A 16,994-nucleotide genomic window follows, 5' to 3' on the forward strand; every position below is an offset into this window, starting at 1 on the left:
ACTTGAGCTTGCAAAGGGGGGTCTCGCTTCGATACCAAATCACACAGTGACGAGCACTTCCTTGCTTCGATACTGATATCAGTGGGGGTGACAGTAATATGGTTTGGTACAATGTACGGGCGATTGGGACATACGTAGCTTTTTCTCAGCTGCCGGTGCTGCTTTTTTGGGGTGAGGTGATGCAGAATTCCACCGGCGCCGCAGCGGCTCTCTTTTTGGTGTCTCGGTGGATCCTTTTCACATTCGTGGTTTTGAGAAAGCGATGGTTTCCGTATGTTGTTGACTGTGGGTTGGGGATAATGGTGGAAGATGATGCACTCTTTTTGGAACTTGGAATTTTCTTTTTCTTTTTCCAACTTAATATCTTTTTTCTACATATCTCAAATATTATCTTTATTTTCTCTATTTATTGTGTTTGTTTCCCTCGCTATTACTATGTTGTTAAAATGATATGTGCATTATTATACTGATTCTGATACTATTTCTTATGATACATGATGTGATAGCCTTCATTAAATTTATTTATCGTCAATAATAAATAAATGACGATAAATACATGATATTATCTATCGATAATATCACTGTGATATAGAGTTAGTAGATGTAAGAAACATATTCAACACCTTTGGCTTAGTCTGTTTTCATGACTCACAAAACATGTTGTATGGGGTCACAAAGTCTCATGTCACAAATGAACAATTTTACTGTTATACTCACATTATTAATATTTTGGATCAGTGATTCAAGATTAACAAAGTAATGAATCAGATAAACATGGCTTCCTAATTTTGCAAGATGATGAACCACAAATTATTTTCAACAAAAAAGACTCAATAACTCATCAATTGACAAAACTGTGTCATATGCAAAAAAATAAGAAAAACTTCTACAACAATTGTCAAGGGAAAACATCTTTTGTGCTTCTCCCTGTTGAGCTCCTCTGCCACTGAGCTTTGCCATGTCCTACCTGCCATGTTGCTCATATCCTATAGCTTTCTTAACCGCAAAAGAAATTCCATTAAACGGCATTAGTTCGATATGGCGACAATCTCACCACCTCTTTTGCCTCTTCAGAAAAGGTACCTTCTCATTCCCAGACTGTTTATTTTCATTCTTAATTGTTGGTTTAAAAAGCTGCTGAACTTCTCCTGCGCTCAGCCTTGACTTGCTGGCTAGATCAGCAAGATCAGATGCAGAAGATTTTCTCTTCCCGGATCTCTTTACAAATGAGGTGTTTGTGTTGCTTCTAACAAATTTCTTGCTATCAGGTTCTTCTACACCAGATGCATCCATGGTACCTCGTCTCTTGTGTCCTTTTTTTGCCTTAACAGGGAACCCCAGTTTGGCCATTGAGATCTCAAGGCCAGGGAATTCCAGTGTTGAATTTGCCATTGCAGCATCAGCATCATCACTCAACTTCTCAAGTCTTCTATGTTTTTTCTTGGAGGATGCCAGAGATGATTTAGGTGCTTCAACATTTTGCTTATGAGGTTTACTCTTGGAACCAAAGACAGCATGGAACTCTCTGTAGGCACTTTCTTTTGATGCTTGGCTTTGTTTCCATTGCTCTGGTCTGCTTGCAAATCTGCGGTAAAGGCAAATAACATCAGAATAGTCTACAGATTTTCATTTTTAAGCAACATATATGATAGACATGGCAAACTTGTGCAGGAACAGAAACAAATCTTTGGTTATTGATTTAGAACTCATCAACGGTGTGAATGGTTGGATATTAAGAAAATCATCATATCCACCATGTGCTTCAAATTAGGAGCTACATATATTAATCAGACATTAAAGTTCATATCGATACATAGCTGAGGAGGAATTAGGATGGATGTAAATATAGATAGAATATGTATGAATCATATATGTTAGCAGCAGACACATTTGTTCTAAATCGGCCTAGGAATGCAGATCAGTGAATATGAAACAAACAATTTCTTCAGGTCAATTGAGGTACTATATACACTTTAAGGTATGAAGATCAATTCAGATGGAATTCTCTAACCTTCTTGTCTAAGAAGAAACACCAGGAGAAGAATTAAGAAACAACATATAATATCCGGTTGAATTCTGGTTTCAGGAACACAAGATAATGGGGAACCAGTTCATGAAGAGTGAGAAGAATTAGTTTATTTCAGTTCTAACACCTTTAATGTTATATGCGGCAGCTTATATATCAATACTCGTGTCAAAAGGCCAGGGAGGTGGTGCATGTACTTCTCTCATCAACAGCAGTTTGATATACACTGAACCATATGGCTTTCAAAATCAGCTATGATTGTACCAGCCATTTGGTTCAAAGGGAAAGCTTGCCAAAGTGGATCTGTTTGTTTGGTTTGCAGAAATGGGGAAAAATTATGGGAAGCAATTTGTTCGCTGTTAAGGCTCATTTCCATAAACAACTTTGCATTCATTTTCAGAAAACTATACTTTCAGGAACTCTTCACTTCCCTTTTAAAAAAAAGGTCCAGGAGAAGAACAAGGCAGCCATTTATTATATGTTGCCTGTCGTTTGCTTTTTCCATTAAAACACTAATTTTGTTTTAAAGTGTTTATAACCTTGTTGCACATTTGTAGGAGTCAGTTAGCTCAAACAGAAAAGATTACCATACTAGGCTTTGGTAGGCATATAGAGATTAAGTCAACAGACCAAGAAGACTAATGAGCTCACCCATCAATATCTAGCTTCGTCAGCAAATATGGACCATGCTTTGTCTTCGAGAGTTCAGCACGCACAGCCAGCAACTCTGCTGCTATAGTCTCTTTTAAGGATGTGTTACTAGAAGTAAAGCACTTCTCAACGGTGAACGAGCTGGAAGTCCTCAATGCAAGTTCCCCATACTGATCTTGCAGTCTTCAAAAGTAGCCAACAAAAAAAGGAAAAAAAAACAAGTCATCAGTATAATTTTTTTGGGAAAAGGCAAACCATAAATATGTGTCTAAAAGTCTTTCATTCTGGGTTTCTAAAGCTGAAAACAAAAATGTAGAATTAAATAGAAATTTGGACAAAAACATATACTGAACTTTCACAGAAAGAATTTCCCTTTAATCTACAAATATTGCTGCAATTTTGTTCCAAGTCTATAGACATCAAAGCATTTCACCATAGAAGTTGACAAAAGCAGGCTACATAGTAGTTGGACATAGCTACAATAAAAATTCAGAAAATGCAGTAATGTGTAAGCTATCAATTAATTACTGATGCAGGCATGGTCCAGAGTCAGGTTTCTCCATTCTTAGACCTGACATCAGGCACATTGAATTCTTGGGCTTTGTTAATGGTGTTCTTGGAACACAGCCCATCTGATGATGAGGATACTCCCTCAAACATCTATAAAACATTTCTTGTATATAAAACATTTATATACTCCCTCAAGTATATTGCAATTCCACCCGTGTGAATTAGTTAATAAAACATTTCTAGCTCCAAGGATTAAAATACAGTTTGATGAACTGTATATTAAATATAAAACACCTCCAGGTGCAAGTCTATAAACTCATACAGCCAAAAGCAGGCACCAACGGAACAAATGAAAGTTTTCTTTTAACATATTGGATTCTACTTCAGCTCCATGACTTACTTGGTGATAACTTTAAGCTTCACTTTTGCAGAAACATCCGAACAGAGAAAAGCCTCAAGAACACGACTTCCTCCTGCATCTTTGGCAGTTTGAAAGATCTGAGCAGCATCCATCAATGTAAGACTTGTGACATAAGGCTGAATCAATTGCTGTTGATACCACAAATTTCAAATGTCATTTATATTTTTTTCAAATGTGATAGAGAAAGTTGCAACACTTAAGGAAATGAAAGTACAACATGCAGAGAAAGTCCTTCTCCATCTACTAACACACAACAAACAAACAATCATCTACGAACAAACCAGCGGTTAGCCTAAACTCTGCAGTACAATGTTCAAAAACATGACCTAATGTCAAAACAGCAAAATCAGTTACTGCCAAAAGAAGTGTTTTCTGTATTGTGCACTGATGACGTACTTTTTACTAGTTTATGAGACAAGTGGATGTTACTCATGAAGATTAAAAAAATGGCTTAAAATAGATACCAACAGCCACACTAGAAGAACGAGAAGTTGTTTCACATATCAAGGAGCATGTAAACTGGTAGTTAGCAAGAATATAGTTTTCTTTCTAAATTAAAATTAGAAAAAAAGAGGGCCCTTGTATCTCTGCAGGTATGTATGTCCATAGAAATTTGTATATCAACAAAATCATGCTCAAACACCTATCCTCAATTGAAGAATACAGTGCCACAATATGGTCTTCTTCTGACGTTGGTGAAAGCAATGGACCAAAATGAAAAATCAAAAGGCGGCATGGAATATAGGAGATACAACAAACTAAAACATATACTGGTTCTCAAACGTACCATATTATAAAAAGTAATGTCCATGAAACTAGTGACATGCAAATCATAGAAGCTAGTCATCCCAAAAAACATCAGAATAAAAATTAAATTAAATAATGTTTAAAAAATAAAACACATTAGGTGAATAGACCTCAATATTAGAAAAGAGAATATCAAATAGAGGCTTCAACATACTTTAGGATATCTAAAAATGATTTGTAACATCAAGCAACCCAATACATGCATCTTAACATCAAGAGGCCATTTCCAACTGGCCCTATCCCTGAAGTAGCTCTCAAGATATAGTATATGTGGAACAGTGCAGCTTGGAGACTCTAAATCTGAAGTTACTGCAGCACAAAGGGCTTGACAACACTGCATCACAAATATAAAAAATTTAAACTGCAGAAAATAAATCAAAAATATAAAAAAATTAAACTGCAGAAAAAATAAAAAAGGCATTACTTTAGAATGTATATCTGCAAATCAAAAATTACAAACGAAGAGAAACCTCATGCTGATGGGTCTGAAGTCGATCACATGCAGCTAAGATTGAAGCCACTACTCCTGGCTTCCCATGTTCGAGTAACTCCTTAGATTTTGCACCAAGCTCCTTCCAAATCAAGTCCATCTGCATATAGCAAAATAGACCTAATTCTCAAGTAAGGCATCTTGAACAGAGTCTCAGGTAAAGTGTATGGCCCAAAATATTTTGTTTACAAACAAAGATTAGAGAAGTTGGCGTATGTGAATTACAATTGACAAGTGCATTATAGTCTCTAAGCTTGGCTTAACATCATGGTGTATAAACCAAGAATACTAGCAAAAAAAAAACACAATCACTTAAAATTTGTTCCTACCTGATCCTTAGTTTTTGCTGAAGATACTAGTGCTTGCACAACAAAGTTTCCACAGTGATGGGATGAGATGTCAAATAGCGAATCTTTGAACACTTCAGTAAGTAACTCATTGTACAGAGTGTCTGGTGCAACTTCAACAATGACCTGCATATCATAAAGCCTTAACATGTCTATGTTGTGCAAGAATACAGCACACTGCACAAGGAATCAAGTGATTAAAAATACACGGCAAAAAAATCACAATAGAATTACCTACCTAGTGGAGTTGGACTCTAAAGCAGCAGATAACATTAATATTATTCAGTCCACATTAATCAACAGAAATCAGCAGGAAATTGGGCAGAAAACTAAATGCAAGAGTAATTTGCAGTTCAGGGGGCAAAAAAGACCAATTTCTGAGACAGTTAACTTAGAAGAACAAAAACTGCATTTAGCTTTAATAGGCTACTAAAACCGATTGCACTAACTATAACCAAGAAAAAAAAAATGCAGTTTTAAGGATATAGCCAGCTAATATGAACTTTACAATTTCAAAATTATCTTGGCGGCCAATTAAGACTAAAGTTCAGACAATTCTCCACAAGATAAAAAGCATACCAAAAATTGACTAAGAAAACTTTATGTTCCCCGAGTATAATAAGGTTCATAAGTGAGAAATGAATTCATAGCAAGATATTTAGATGAGTTTACACATGAATTTTAAACAAACTTAACAGATTACCAAAAGAAAATGAAGTAGTTACCTCCAAGAGATGGCTGGATGCAGTATCTTCAAGTAGCTCCATAATTTCTTGCTTAACTGAAGTACTAAAAAATTTTCCTTCTTCACTAATCTTTGTGTCACTACCAAGAAGGATTGAGATTGCATTTGACAAAGCTTGATCATTCCCGACTGACAATTTCAATGCAGCCTGAACATGAAAGTGTCAAACAAGTATAAAGGTCAGCAAACTGCTATTAGCTCATAGTAATCTTGTATGGTATGCACTGGACATGCCTGCAAAACAAAACTGCTGTACTTGTTGACTCTCAGAGATCTAATATCATCCTTTACATGGTTTAACATTTCGCTAACAAGAAACTTGAATATATCTGGAAAACCATATTGAAAGTTCTTAGAATTGCTTCCACCTGACTGAGCAGGTCTACTATTCAACCGCTCAGCAAGAATGGCTTGTGGCTTGCTAACATGAAACTCTTCCAAGGAGTCTAATGGAACTCCTTTGCAAAGACAGAGAAGACTTCGAAAGACATGAGAGCCATAACGACTGCACATCACACTCACTGCATCAGTAATCACCACCTGGGAGAAGACAGATTTACTGAATAATGGAGGACATCAAGCACTAACCAGTAATTATATAAAAGACTTACCTGACACAGCTTAGAGAGTGTCTCAGTAATATAAGAATAAGAACCTTCTTCATCTAGATGCTTCGTGAGAGACCTGAGTGCTGTCTCAGCCACATGGGATCCAAATCTATCTGTCGCAATCAAAGGAAATCCTTTTGCGCTGTTTCGAAGAAACCCACATAGTCTGTCCAAATCACAGCCTTCTAAAAGATTCTGTAAAGTGTGACTTATAGTCATGTCTGTTGCGAGCTCAACTTCTTTTCCTCTAGTTTCTTCCAAAGCATTACTACAAATTGTAGGCAGCTCCTCTAGGTCGATCTCATTTTTTTGAAATAAATTTGCAACTTCTGCAAAGTACTTTACGGTTTCTGGATCAACCATTTTCCTGCAAAAAGTAAAAAGACGAAGAGAGCTTATTCATGATAAATCAAGTAACCATGCAAATGAATTTGATACTCATCTTTAATGAGCATACCAAACTGACCAAGTAAACCCAGATTGTTACATCCGATTTCACGAAGAAAGAATGAAAAAGATGCTGGCCCAAACCTGAGAGAGGATGTTTGCTGTCTTGATGTTTGATGATGATTCGAAGACTCACCAGCTTTAACATTTTTCTTAAGAATATTTGATAAACCTTGAGCTGTGCCATCTTTAGATGCTGTGCCATGACCTCTTCTCTGTTTTTTATCCTTTTTCCTTTTCAGAGGGCTTTGGCTTGCTGAACTCTTCTGGGAAAGGTTGAGATGAGCTTTTCTATGGTTTTTGTTTTTAAGCGCTTTCTTTTTTCTTCGTTCGGATAAGTTGTCTTCTTCACCCATGATGAACAAGCTATTCAACTCGAAATCTTCATTGCAAATGAGAAAGAAAAAGCAAAGGATATCAGATCATGTAAAATCACCAAACCCAAAGACACTATATGAACAAACTGAATGGAAACTTCTTTAAATGATGATGTGCTATGATGACAAAGTGCATCGAAGTTTCGTTTAGTACAAGTCAAAAGGATGCCAGTGGTTGACAAATCCTATAAGAGAAATCTAAGTTGTCAAAAACCGCCACCATAAATTTGCAGAAGCATTACCATTGACAACATGTTTTCATTTTTTTCATGACTTAATGGTCCAATACATTCAGAAAGAGTAGCAACAATCATACAAACAAAAAGAAGCCGGCTACCTTGGCAATACACATACGTACACATATAAGCCTCAACCTAAATTTCTGCAGCGACATTCATATGAATCAGCACATTAGCACTAAAAGCTAGCTTGGCAAGACAAATACATCAACCTACATCTAAGTTTCTTCACTCTCATGGAAATTATTTGCAAGAGATTACAGTTGTATAAACAGCGTCGTTGATAAGGTTCTGGACATTGAGGTAAAAAACAGCTTTTTAAGCACTTTGAACTGCTTGAGCACAAACCTTAATCCTTATTCGAAAACGAAAGAAACTTCCGCCACCGAAGATACCAGAGCGTAGAGCACGAGAACAGGTTTCGAGAGGGATGTCCAACGAAAGCTTCCGACCTGGGAATATGCCGGAGGCGGAAGATTTCTAGCCGATTCCACTCCCTTTCGGAGGCGAAGTCGAACCCTAAAACCCGTACGCCTCTCGCTCGGCCGATGGAACGACAAGAAAAAGTAATAATACGAGCAAGGTTCCCCTTACATTAAGCTCCTTCATCTGTTGATACGTGTTGTTTTCGAATCTTAAAGCAGAGGGATCAATCGGCTTGCTCTCGCCGGTCTGTCGCGACTCCGGTTCGAGACAACTCCATCAAGACGCGCCGCACTTGACTTACCGGACTGCCCAAATCCTGATTTGATCCGGACCGAATCCGGTTTGATCCGATCCAGACCCAGACCCAAACCCAACACGTAAAGGATAAAATATGCATCAGTTTCTAATGATAAATGTATGTACATTACACGTCATGGGAATAACAGGTATCTGTTATCTTCTTCTTGATCATGTACTCGCACCAAATCCTAGAAGTCGACTCGTTCTTATCTCACTCTCAATCGCAAATCAAAATTCCCCTCTGTTCGATTGATTTACAACATGTATTACCTTATTTAGATCCGGATTAGTTCAACTCAATGGCCATAAAGAGGCCACCACCATCAGGCTTGGATGAATGAGCGGATGGCTATCTTTCTCTTGGTCTTCCAAATTACTAAATAGTACCTGCATGACAAATTTAAGTGATATGATAAGGTACAATGGGGAAGGACATAAATGTCATTTTGAGAAGAGAAAGGGTATTTTTGTGATCGTTTGCAAAGTCAACAGCACCGGAAGGCATTGGCGGTCAATGCAACGGTAATAACGCCCACCACACGTTCCTCCCTCCATTTTTAGACAGCTCTCGATGGCTATAACATGGCGAGAGGAAGCTGTCGAAGAATTCGAAGCCTCGAAGCCTTTCACGGGCCTCCTTCCTCAGAAGGAGAAGAAGAAACCCAAGAGTTCTTATCTCGATCCCTGTCTCTCCTTCTTTCTCTCTCCAGGCAGAGGGAAGGAGGAGGAGGAGGAGCCTCCTCAACCATGTCGAACTTGTACGACGCCCAGCACTCGGAAAGCCGGAACCATGACCGCAAGGAGCGTCGGATGAAGCTCGTGCTCGCCGGTGCCTCCGCCTCCCTGCTGCTTCTTCTCGTGGTGGGCGCCGTCGCCACCAGCAACTACGAAGACAGCGGCAACTCCAACCTCAACACCCGGGCGATGCACTCATCGTCCAAGTCGGTGAAGATGATCTGCTCCTCCACCGACTACCAGCGGGCATGCGAGTCAAGCATGTCGAAGGTCGTCACCTCCGACACCTCCGATCCCAAGGTGCTGCTAAAGGCGGCTGTCACCGTGGTGCTCGACGAGGTAAGCAAGGCCTTCGCGCACTCCAAGCTGCTCAAGAGCAACGACAGCCGGGTGCGCGGGGCGGTGGAGGACTGCCAGCAGCTGTATGAAAACTCCAAGGCGGAGATCAACGCCACGCTGCAGAGCATCGTGGCCAGCGGCATCGACCACCTGCCGAGCCGGTCGCACGACATGCGCACATGGCTCAGCGCGGTGATGACGTACCAGCAGACGTGCATCGACGGCTTTCCCGAGGGGGAGGTGAAGACGAAGATGCACGAGGCGATGAAGAGCAGCAAGGAGCTGACGAGCAACGCGCTCGCCATGATCGGTCAGGCGTCCAGTTTCCTGTCGCTGATCAACCTCCCCGGGTCGAACCGCCGCCTCCTTTCGGCATCGGAGGAGCATGAGGCGGTGACGTCGGGCCTGAAGAAGAACGGCTACCCCTCGTGGGTCGGGGAAGACGACCGGCGGATGCTCAAGGAACACTTAAGGGTCAAGCTCACGCCGAACGTGACGGTGGCCAAGGATGGGAGTGGGAAGTACAAGACCATTTCCGAGGCCCTCGCTGCAATGCCCAAAAAACACAAAGGCAGGCAAGTCTACTGACTAACTAGTATGTGCTTATAATGCCGATGCCACAGACATTGGGCGATCCATCATCGATTGTTGTTTGGTCGAACAGGTACGTGATCTATATCAAAGCAGGGGTCTACGAGGAAACAGTGAATGTGACGAAGAAGATGGCCAACGTGACGATGTATGGCGATGGCTCCACCAGGACGATCGTCACGGGAAGCAGGAATTATATTGATGGGACGAGGACTTTTCAGACCGCAACATTTGGTAAGCAAGAAGAAGACGTTTCGTGCTCCTGATGCTTCGATGCAGCATGCAATATTGCTGCTCTGACTCGCTCGCCTTCTTGGTGCAGTGGCGATGGGCGACAGGTTCGTGGCCATGGCGATGGGGTTCCGCAACACGGCCGGCGCAGCGAAGCACCAGGCGGTGGCGCTGCGGGTGGTGTCGGACCGATCCGTGTTCGTCAACTGCCGGATGGAGGCGTACCAGGACACCCTCTACGCCCACACCAACCGGCAATTCTACCGTGGCTGCGTCATCGCCGGCACCGTCGATTTCATCTTCGGGGACGCCTCCGCCGTCTTCCAGAACTGCCTCCTCGTCGTCCGCCGCCCCCTCCCCAACCAGCAGAACATCATCACCGCCCAGGGCCGGCTCAACCGCCGCGAGACCACCGGGTTCGTCCTCCACCAGTGCCGCATCAAGGCCGACAACCGTCTCAATGACGCCTCCCTCCCTCCCATCCGGAGCTACCTGGCCCGACCGTGGAAGGAGTTCTCCAGGACCATCATCATGGAGTCGCAGATCGACGGGTTCATCCACGCCGAGGGCTACATGCCGTGGGAAGGCGACTTCGCCCTCAGCACACTCTACTACGGCGAGTACAACAACGACGGCCCCGGCGCCAACGCCAGCGGCCGTGTGACGTGGCCTGGCGTCCATGTGATCAAGAAGGAGGAAGCCGAGAAGTACACCGTCGAGAACTTCATACAAGGCTCGAGCTGGATTCCGGCGACGGGGTCGCTGGTTCGCCTGGGCCTGCGCTCCTGAGCTCTCAATCGTCGCCGACGCAAGAAGCTTCAGTTGAGACGCTGCAGGCTGCGCATGGCATTCTGAGATGGTGTAATTTTGATAAAGGCAAAAAGCTAAAAAAGAGCGTCAAATTGTTTGAGGTTGGATGGTTTTAAATCTTATAACAAATATCAAATGACATAGAGCTGATTTAAATCTAATAAAATCACATTGATTTCAATTGGAGTTAGGTGCAAATGTTTGAATCCTGTGACTCTCAGCACGATTAATTTCAAGAAAACTACACATCAAAGTGCTATAAAAAATCTTGCGAAATGGAGAGGAAAATGAACGAGGAAGAGTACAAGGACAAGCATTATAGGCGGACAATGACAGCTTCGACCTCAGTAGGTGTGTAAAGGTGATAAGTTGGGGCAACCCTTGTGATGTCAAGGTTATTTGGAGTCACCTGCACAAGCAAATTATCTTGATCAGTAACGTCTCGATGCATAACAAGTATGAAGAAGATAGCTAGTAAACCTTTTCCTCCATGACTTGCTTCAAGATGGAAAGGGCTATGGTTTCAGCTTCTTGAAGGGTTAAGTCCTCCACAAACAGCTATATCAGCAACTATCTTTCCATCATTAAGTACATTTTAGAACCCAATGGTGCACAAAAAATTGCATGACATACTTAACCAGCACTAATGAAACCAAAACGAAGACAAATTTAGAAGGATATGCTTACTGATACCTTGTTGTATTGCTCTTGAAGAGAGTTATCCGCTCCTTCAGATCCTGAGCCTATTGCTTTTGCACTGCATTGCCAGAATGTGCCTGATGGATCTGTATAGTACCTGCAATTTATTGCATGCAAGTCTCACAATACGCGTATAGGCAACAAGGAACCCTGGGTACAATAGCCGTGGAAGTGCAATTACCTGTAAAAGGCAGAATCTTCCTATTTGGGAAGGAGCAGCACCGAACCAAGGCAAGTAATACCATCACTCTGTGCCCCTCGATAAGTCGTATGTCACATGCATAACCATAGTTGGTATGAAAATATGTTATTATTTCACGAAGAACTTAGTCTCTCAAAGTTATCTCAGGTTTAGGTTCAAGTCAACTTTATTATAAGGAATCAAATAATCCTATGTCCATTTGAAAGGTTTCCTATTTCATTAGAGACTGAAATCCATGATGCCTCCAGGAAAACTAACACATCGATTCGATGATATCTAGTCGGGTTGCAAAAGATTTGAACAGGGATGAAATCATGGTTGATCCATATCAGATGCAAGATCTGAAAGATTGTCTGTGTTAAGCATCAAGTTATGATTAGAGAAATAAATAATAATAATCCTAGTTCATTATCATAAGTCATAATTGTCTTCTCCAGATACTCGAGTGTAATCATATGAATAACATTTTAAAATAAATCAGCTCCTGATGCTAACTAATTACTTATTATCATCATGATATGTTCTAAAAACTATTAATAAAATTATATTACGCTTTGTCAAATATAGTATCTTATATTTGAAATACTCCTGTGTTTATATCATACTGTGTCACGAATCGATCCAATGAGAGATGACTGACTCATTAGCTTCAAGAGAAGCAAGGCAGGATACAATTGTAATTAGTATACTAAATTGCAAGGGCCAAGAAAAAGCTATAGTAGCAAATAGCGACTATAGATAGAAATAGAGAACTTGCTTTCAGAACAGGTTCTATTGTAGGTTACTCAAAGTCCATAATAAGGGAAGAAGCAAGATAGGCATTGATCATCATTCAGTTGCTTTGGCACCTGCATAAGAAAAACTACATAGGCAAAGTATGATACACGATAAACAAAAAAGAATCACAAATTTTCAAACACAAATAACTCTTAAATGATTGATAGACATACTGAAAAGTTAAAATGTAAGTAAACTGCAACACTTACTAAAATAAGTCTATTATTAGATAGCATACAGAAGCAAACTGTTAAGACTTTAAAAGATATATTGCACAGGACAGTTTCATTTTGAACGTACTCATGAAAAATTTAGGTAATAAATCCTCAGCAAATAGTGGGTATACTTACAAGCTGGGTCCATTCTCGTCATGACCAGCAATCAGAAGAGATACCCCAAAAGGTCGTGACTGCACCAAAGTTGACTATTTAGAAACTCTCATATTATCAATCAAAAGTTTGATGTTTAACATTACAATCAAGTATCTACTAATCTGCAATACTGAATATGCTGCAGAAACAAGTTTGCAAGTACACAGTCTGCTCTCTAAACGGCTGTCAATACTTCCTATGTTCAACAATCCTACACAGACCACTACAGACAATTAACTTTTCGTGATGACACCTAGAATCCCAATAGAGACTGCACGTGAACTGAGAAAACCATTATTGCATAAATTGGTTCAGTTTCAATTCTGACTATTTTAAAAAAATACAACCAGTTCGGTTTCAGTATTGCGGGCCAAAGTACCGTATAGACTGAAGTCAACAGAATCATATCTGCCCTTGTATGTTTTCATTTGCATGGTTCTCAAAAGATTTGGCATGGTGATGGCAGCATAATGGATGCATCAGAAAGTTTTTGAAGGGATCCTTTATGTGTACAAGGACTATTAATTGTCTGAGATGAGACAGCTTGTAAAGCCACTAAAGTCTCTCTCCATCTCTATATATTTCATCTCTGAGCCTGTTCAAGGAAAAAAAAGCACCCGATAACACAAACTGTAGCTTTGGTTTGGTGAGCAAAATTAAACCAAATACAAACCTAAAGACCAGTTAATCACAAAAAACGCTTTTGATCTTCTCATTGCTTTTTTGCTAATTTATGCAGCTCTAATCAGCATCCCAAATTTTAAAGTTACACAAGACTGAACCAAAAAATAATACTATCACAGTAACCATCATTGTTCCAGAAATAATCTATTGAACATGCAGATACGGTCATCAACCACCTTGTGTGAGGCTATGTAGCTTCAGCGGGTGCTATTACTCATATGCTTAATATGGGCTCCCATATGGACCCACAAGATATATAAGATTGCATATGTTTTGTTTATGCTTGCTCATTGACACTCCTCCAATAATACATGATCCATGATAATATACCATCAATTGCATTCACATGTTTCTTAAATGAGTTTAATATTCTTCATCTGATCTTAACAAATGCTCAGCTATTGATTATTTATACTCGATAATGTATCCTTTTTTCCTACTCGATTGCATTCAACTTCCAATATTTTAATACAAACCACACATACACAAAAGCTAATTAAGAAGTCACATGATACACAAAAGTTATATGATGCATAAATAAGCACATAGTTCATGAAAGCTATATGCTACCTTGATTAACCACATAAGAAGCAGCTCTTGACATTGATAATAAGATTTATATTAGATTAGCACAGATTACTTTGATGGAGTTTCTAAAGAATCTCCACTACGGAGATTTCTTAACAGGCATTCTTAACTCAAAGGCAATCCTTCACGGATATATGCCAATCAAAATGTCTTCATCTTCATAAACAAAAACCACAATAAAAAGGACATAATTTGCACTCCACATCAATACTGCCAGAAATTAATTGGTAGGAAGGGTTAATGATGCCAACCATGGACTCTTCATCTCCTTCACCAAATCGAAGAGCAAGGTCACATAGCGCTTGGGTGGTGGATTCAACAGTCATTGGCTCCCCAAAGGAAAACCTGTGATTCTGATGAATAACTAATTCAATAAGTACTGACAAATCGTATCAGCTGCATCAACCTAAATGTCATAAAAAAAAAATAGAAGAGACCTAAGTTTCAACACGAGCATGTTCTACAAGAGTTCGTGCATCAGCTATCAGTCCACTCATTGCACAACCTATGTGTTCATCAATCTCCATAATCTTCTCCACACTGCTTGGTTCCTTCAAAACCAAAACAGAGTCAGCGTTGAGAGATGAGGTAGCAGCTAAAATGATACAAATAGTGTTACTGAAATTAGTCTAAAAGCATCTGTGATTTGGCAAGAATGTACAGCTCATACAAAAAAACAATATTTCGGTAATCAAGAATAACAAAAACTTGTGCATATTGAGTAGCCACACTAAGATAACTCTATTGAGGAACATGTAAAAAAAGGGAATGCAATTCAAATCTATTTCAAGAAAGAAAGTTAAAGAATGCCCAAAAACCAAGAAGAATCCAAACCCTAATCACACAAACAACCATTAGCAAAGATAAATTTTTGGACTCCATAATGGAACCCTCGAAAGAAAAGGGAAGGTTCAACGAGCAAACCAGCAAGGGCGAGGTCACGCGCTTCTCAACGGCGAGCACGACGCCTTCGTTCGTCCTCAGCCCAATGGCAGTCGAACCCAGCTGCCACCAGAATCCAAACCCATTCATCACCAGAACAAAGATTCAACAACCATCCGGTTTCGAGATCCCAAAGAGAACAAAAAAGGAAGTAATAAAAAAGAGGGACAGGGAGAGAAGCAAAATCCGACCTTGATGGCCTCGATGGCGTATTCCACCTGGAACAGCCTCCCCTCGGGGGAGACGGTATTGACGCCTCGATCGTACTCGGTCCTTCGATCAAGAACCCAACGAGTGAAGCAATGAGCGACCCATCCGACTCATCAGTGGTGAGCGAAAGAAATCGCCCGAAAAATGAGGGAGGCAGAGGGAGCTCACCTAGTGAGGAACATCTCTAAAATTCTGTACGAGAGGGAGAGAGAGGCGCAAACGGGTGGCGGTGATCGACGCTTCTTCAGTGTACTCTTCGGATCCGCCGCGGCGGGGCTACAAAGCTATCGATGTTCTCCTCTAACATGGCTTCCCCGCAAGCAAGCACAACACATTTCTCAAGCAAGCACATCGTCGCACGTGATCTGCACGTGCGTATTGGACGTGAAGTCATCTTTCTTTTTTGGAAAAAGGCATGAAATTTAATTTTCTTTTATTTAGATAAATGAGTTATCCTTTCCTCTCAAATTAAAAAGCTTCTACCATTTTAAATTCTCATATATTGAATAAATCAAATTTAAGTAATTAAGGAAGATTATTTACAAGAAAATTCAAGAAATTTAATATTTATAAAAAAAAATACTATATATTTAAAATTATAATGCTTATGCTAATTTTTAAAAGAAAAAATTGAAGAAATAAGTTATTGGTTAATAACTTTGCTTTATTTTGATAATGTAATTTATTTATTTTTTGTGTGAGATTTTGGATAGTTAAAATGGGTTATTTATTATTTATTTTTTGATAAATGATTGGTTTTATTTCTCAATCTTTCTGACTCAAGATCAAAAGAATTAAAAAAGCCAATCATTTACAACCTGGATTCCTAAAAATATTAAGTATCTGTAATCCTTCTTCTTAGAATTCAAATAGATTTGATCTTATAAATATGTGAGGAAGATAAACAAAAAATGAGTTCTTTCTTTTATCACTTGAGAGTATGTAAGATGAAAGCATCATCCATAATTCCGAATGAGAGAAAGAACTGAGGATGACTCTGCCTCTCCTACTTCAATTATTATTTTTTCTTTCTCTTACAAGTGTACAAATGTATTTATCTTTGTTATTGACGAGGATAATAATAGCGATAAGGCTCGGTCTAACGTCAGCTGCCGAGAAAAAGAAAGGAGACAACAAAAAACCTCCTGCGACTATTCACTAACTTAATCGTCGAAGGGGTCGGGTCGAGCTCTCCCGACTCGACCTATGTGCAGATGCGAAGACGGAAGCCTCCCACTAAACGCCTAGGCGAGAAGCCTCCTTCCGGAGGAAACGGTGACCCCGTCCCAATCGGACCACTGCTGTCGGCTACCTCACCTCAGCAGTCTCAAGGGTCATCCCAGAAAGATCCCTAATCATTCGGACTCAAAACCAGCCACGTCGATCCCGAGACCACGGCTTAATGTTATTTACACCAACAG

At 40.1% G+C, this 16,994-nt stretch overlaps 2 protein-coding genes and 1 pseudogene across 3 annotated transcripts; 1 reads left to right on the forward strand and 2 right to left on the reverse strand.

Moving 5' to 3' along the window:
* Positions 1–760: 760 nt before the first annotated feature.
* On the reverse strand, positions 761–8,228 carry LOC103987497 (pumilio homolog 23). 2 transcript variants are annotated; one of them, XM_009405820.3, is made up of 11 exons: positions 8,017–8,228; positions 7,137–7,434; positions 6,609–6,972; positions 6,232–6,537; positions 5,978–6,145; positions 5,235–5,378; positions 4,886–5,005; positions 4,570–4,749; positions 3,588–3,736; positions 2,678–2,860; positions 761–1,585 (listed from the first exon to the last, which is right to left on the reverse strand). In XM_009405820.3, exons 2-11 carry the CDS (start codon positions 7,406–7,408, stop codon positions 1,051–1,053), a joined length of 2,421 nt encoding a protein of 806 aa, XP_009404095.2. In that variant the 5' UTR covers positions 7,409–7,434; positions 8,017–8,228; the 3' UTR covers positions 761–1,050. The 2 variants fall into 2 exon arrangements, with proteins under 2 accessions (XP_009404095.2, XP_018683138.2); XM_018827593.2 differs by lacking the exons at positions 7,137–7,434; positions 8,017–8,228 and having other exon boundaries at positions 6,232–6,502; positions 6,609–6,809.
* An 874-nt stretch (positions 8,229–9,102) lies between these two features.
* Positions 9,103–11,127, forward strand: LOC135676103 (pectinesterase-like). The gene is made up of 3 exons (XM_065186934.1): positions 9,103–10,043; positions 10,133–10,293; positions 10,382–11,127. Exons 1-3 carry the CDS (start codon positions 9,142–9,144, stop codon positions 11,077–11,079), a joined length of 1,761 nt encoding a protein of 586 aa, XP_065043006.1. The 5' UTR covers positions 9,103–9,141; the 3' UTR covers positions 11,080–11,127.
* Positions 11,128–11,247: 120 nt separating this feature from the next.
* On the reverse strand, positions 11,248–15,895 carry LOC135676104 (proteasome subunit alpha type-5-like; annotated as a pseudogene).
* Between the last annotated feature and the right edge of the window lie 1,099 nt (positions 15,896–16,994).

Source organism: Musa acuminata, chromosome BXJ1-6 (genome assembly GCF_036884655.1).
Source record: "Musa acuminata AAA Group cultivar baxijiao chromosome BXJ1-6, Cavendish_Baxijiao_AAA, whole genome shotgun sequence".
NCBI classification, from domain to species: domain Eukaryota; kingdom Viridiplantae; phylum Streptophyta; class Magnoliopsida; order Zingiberales; family Musaceae; genus Musa; species Musa acuminata.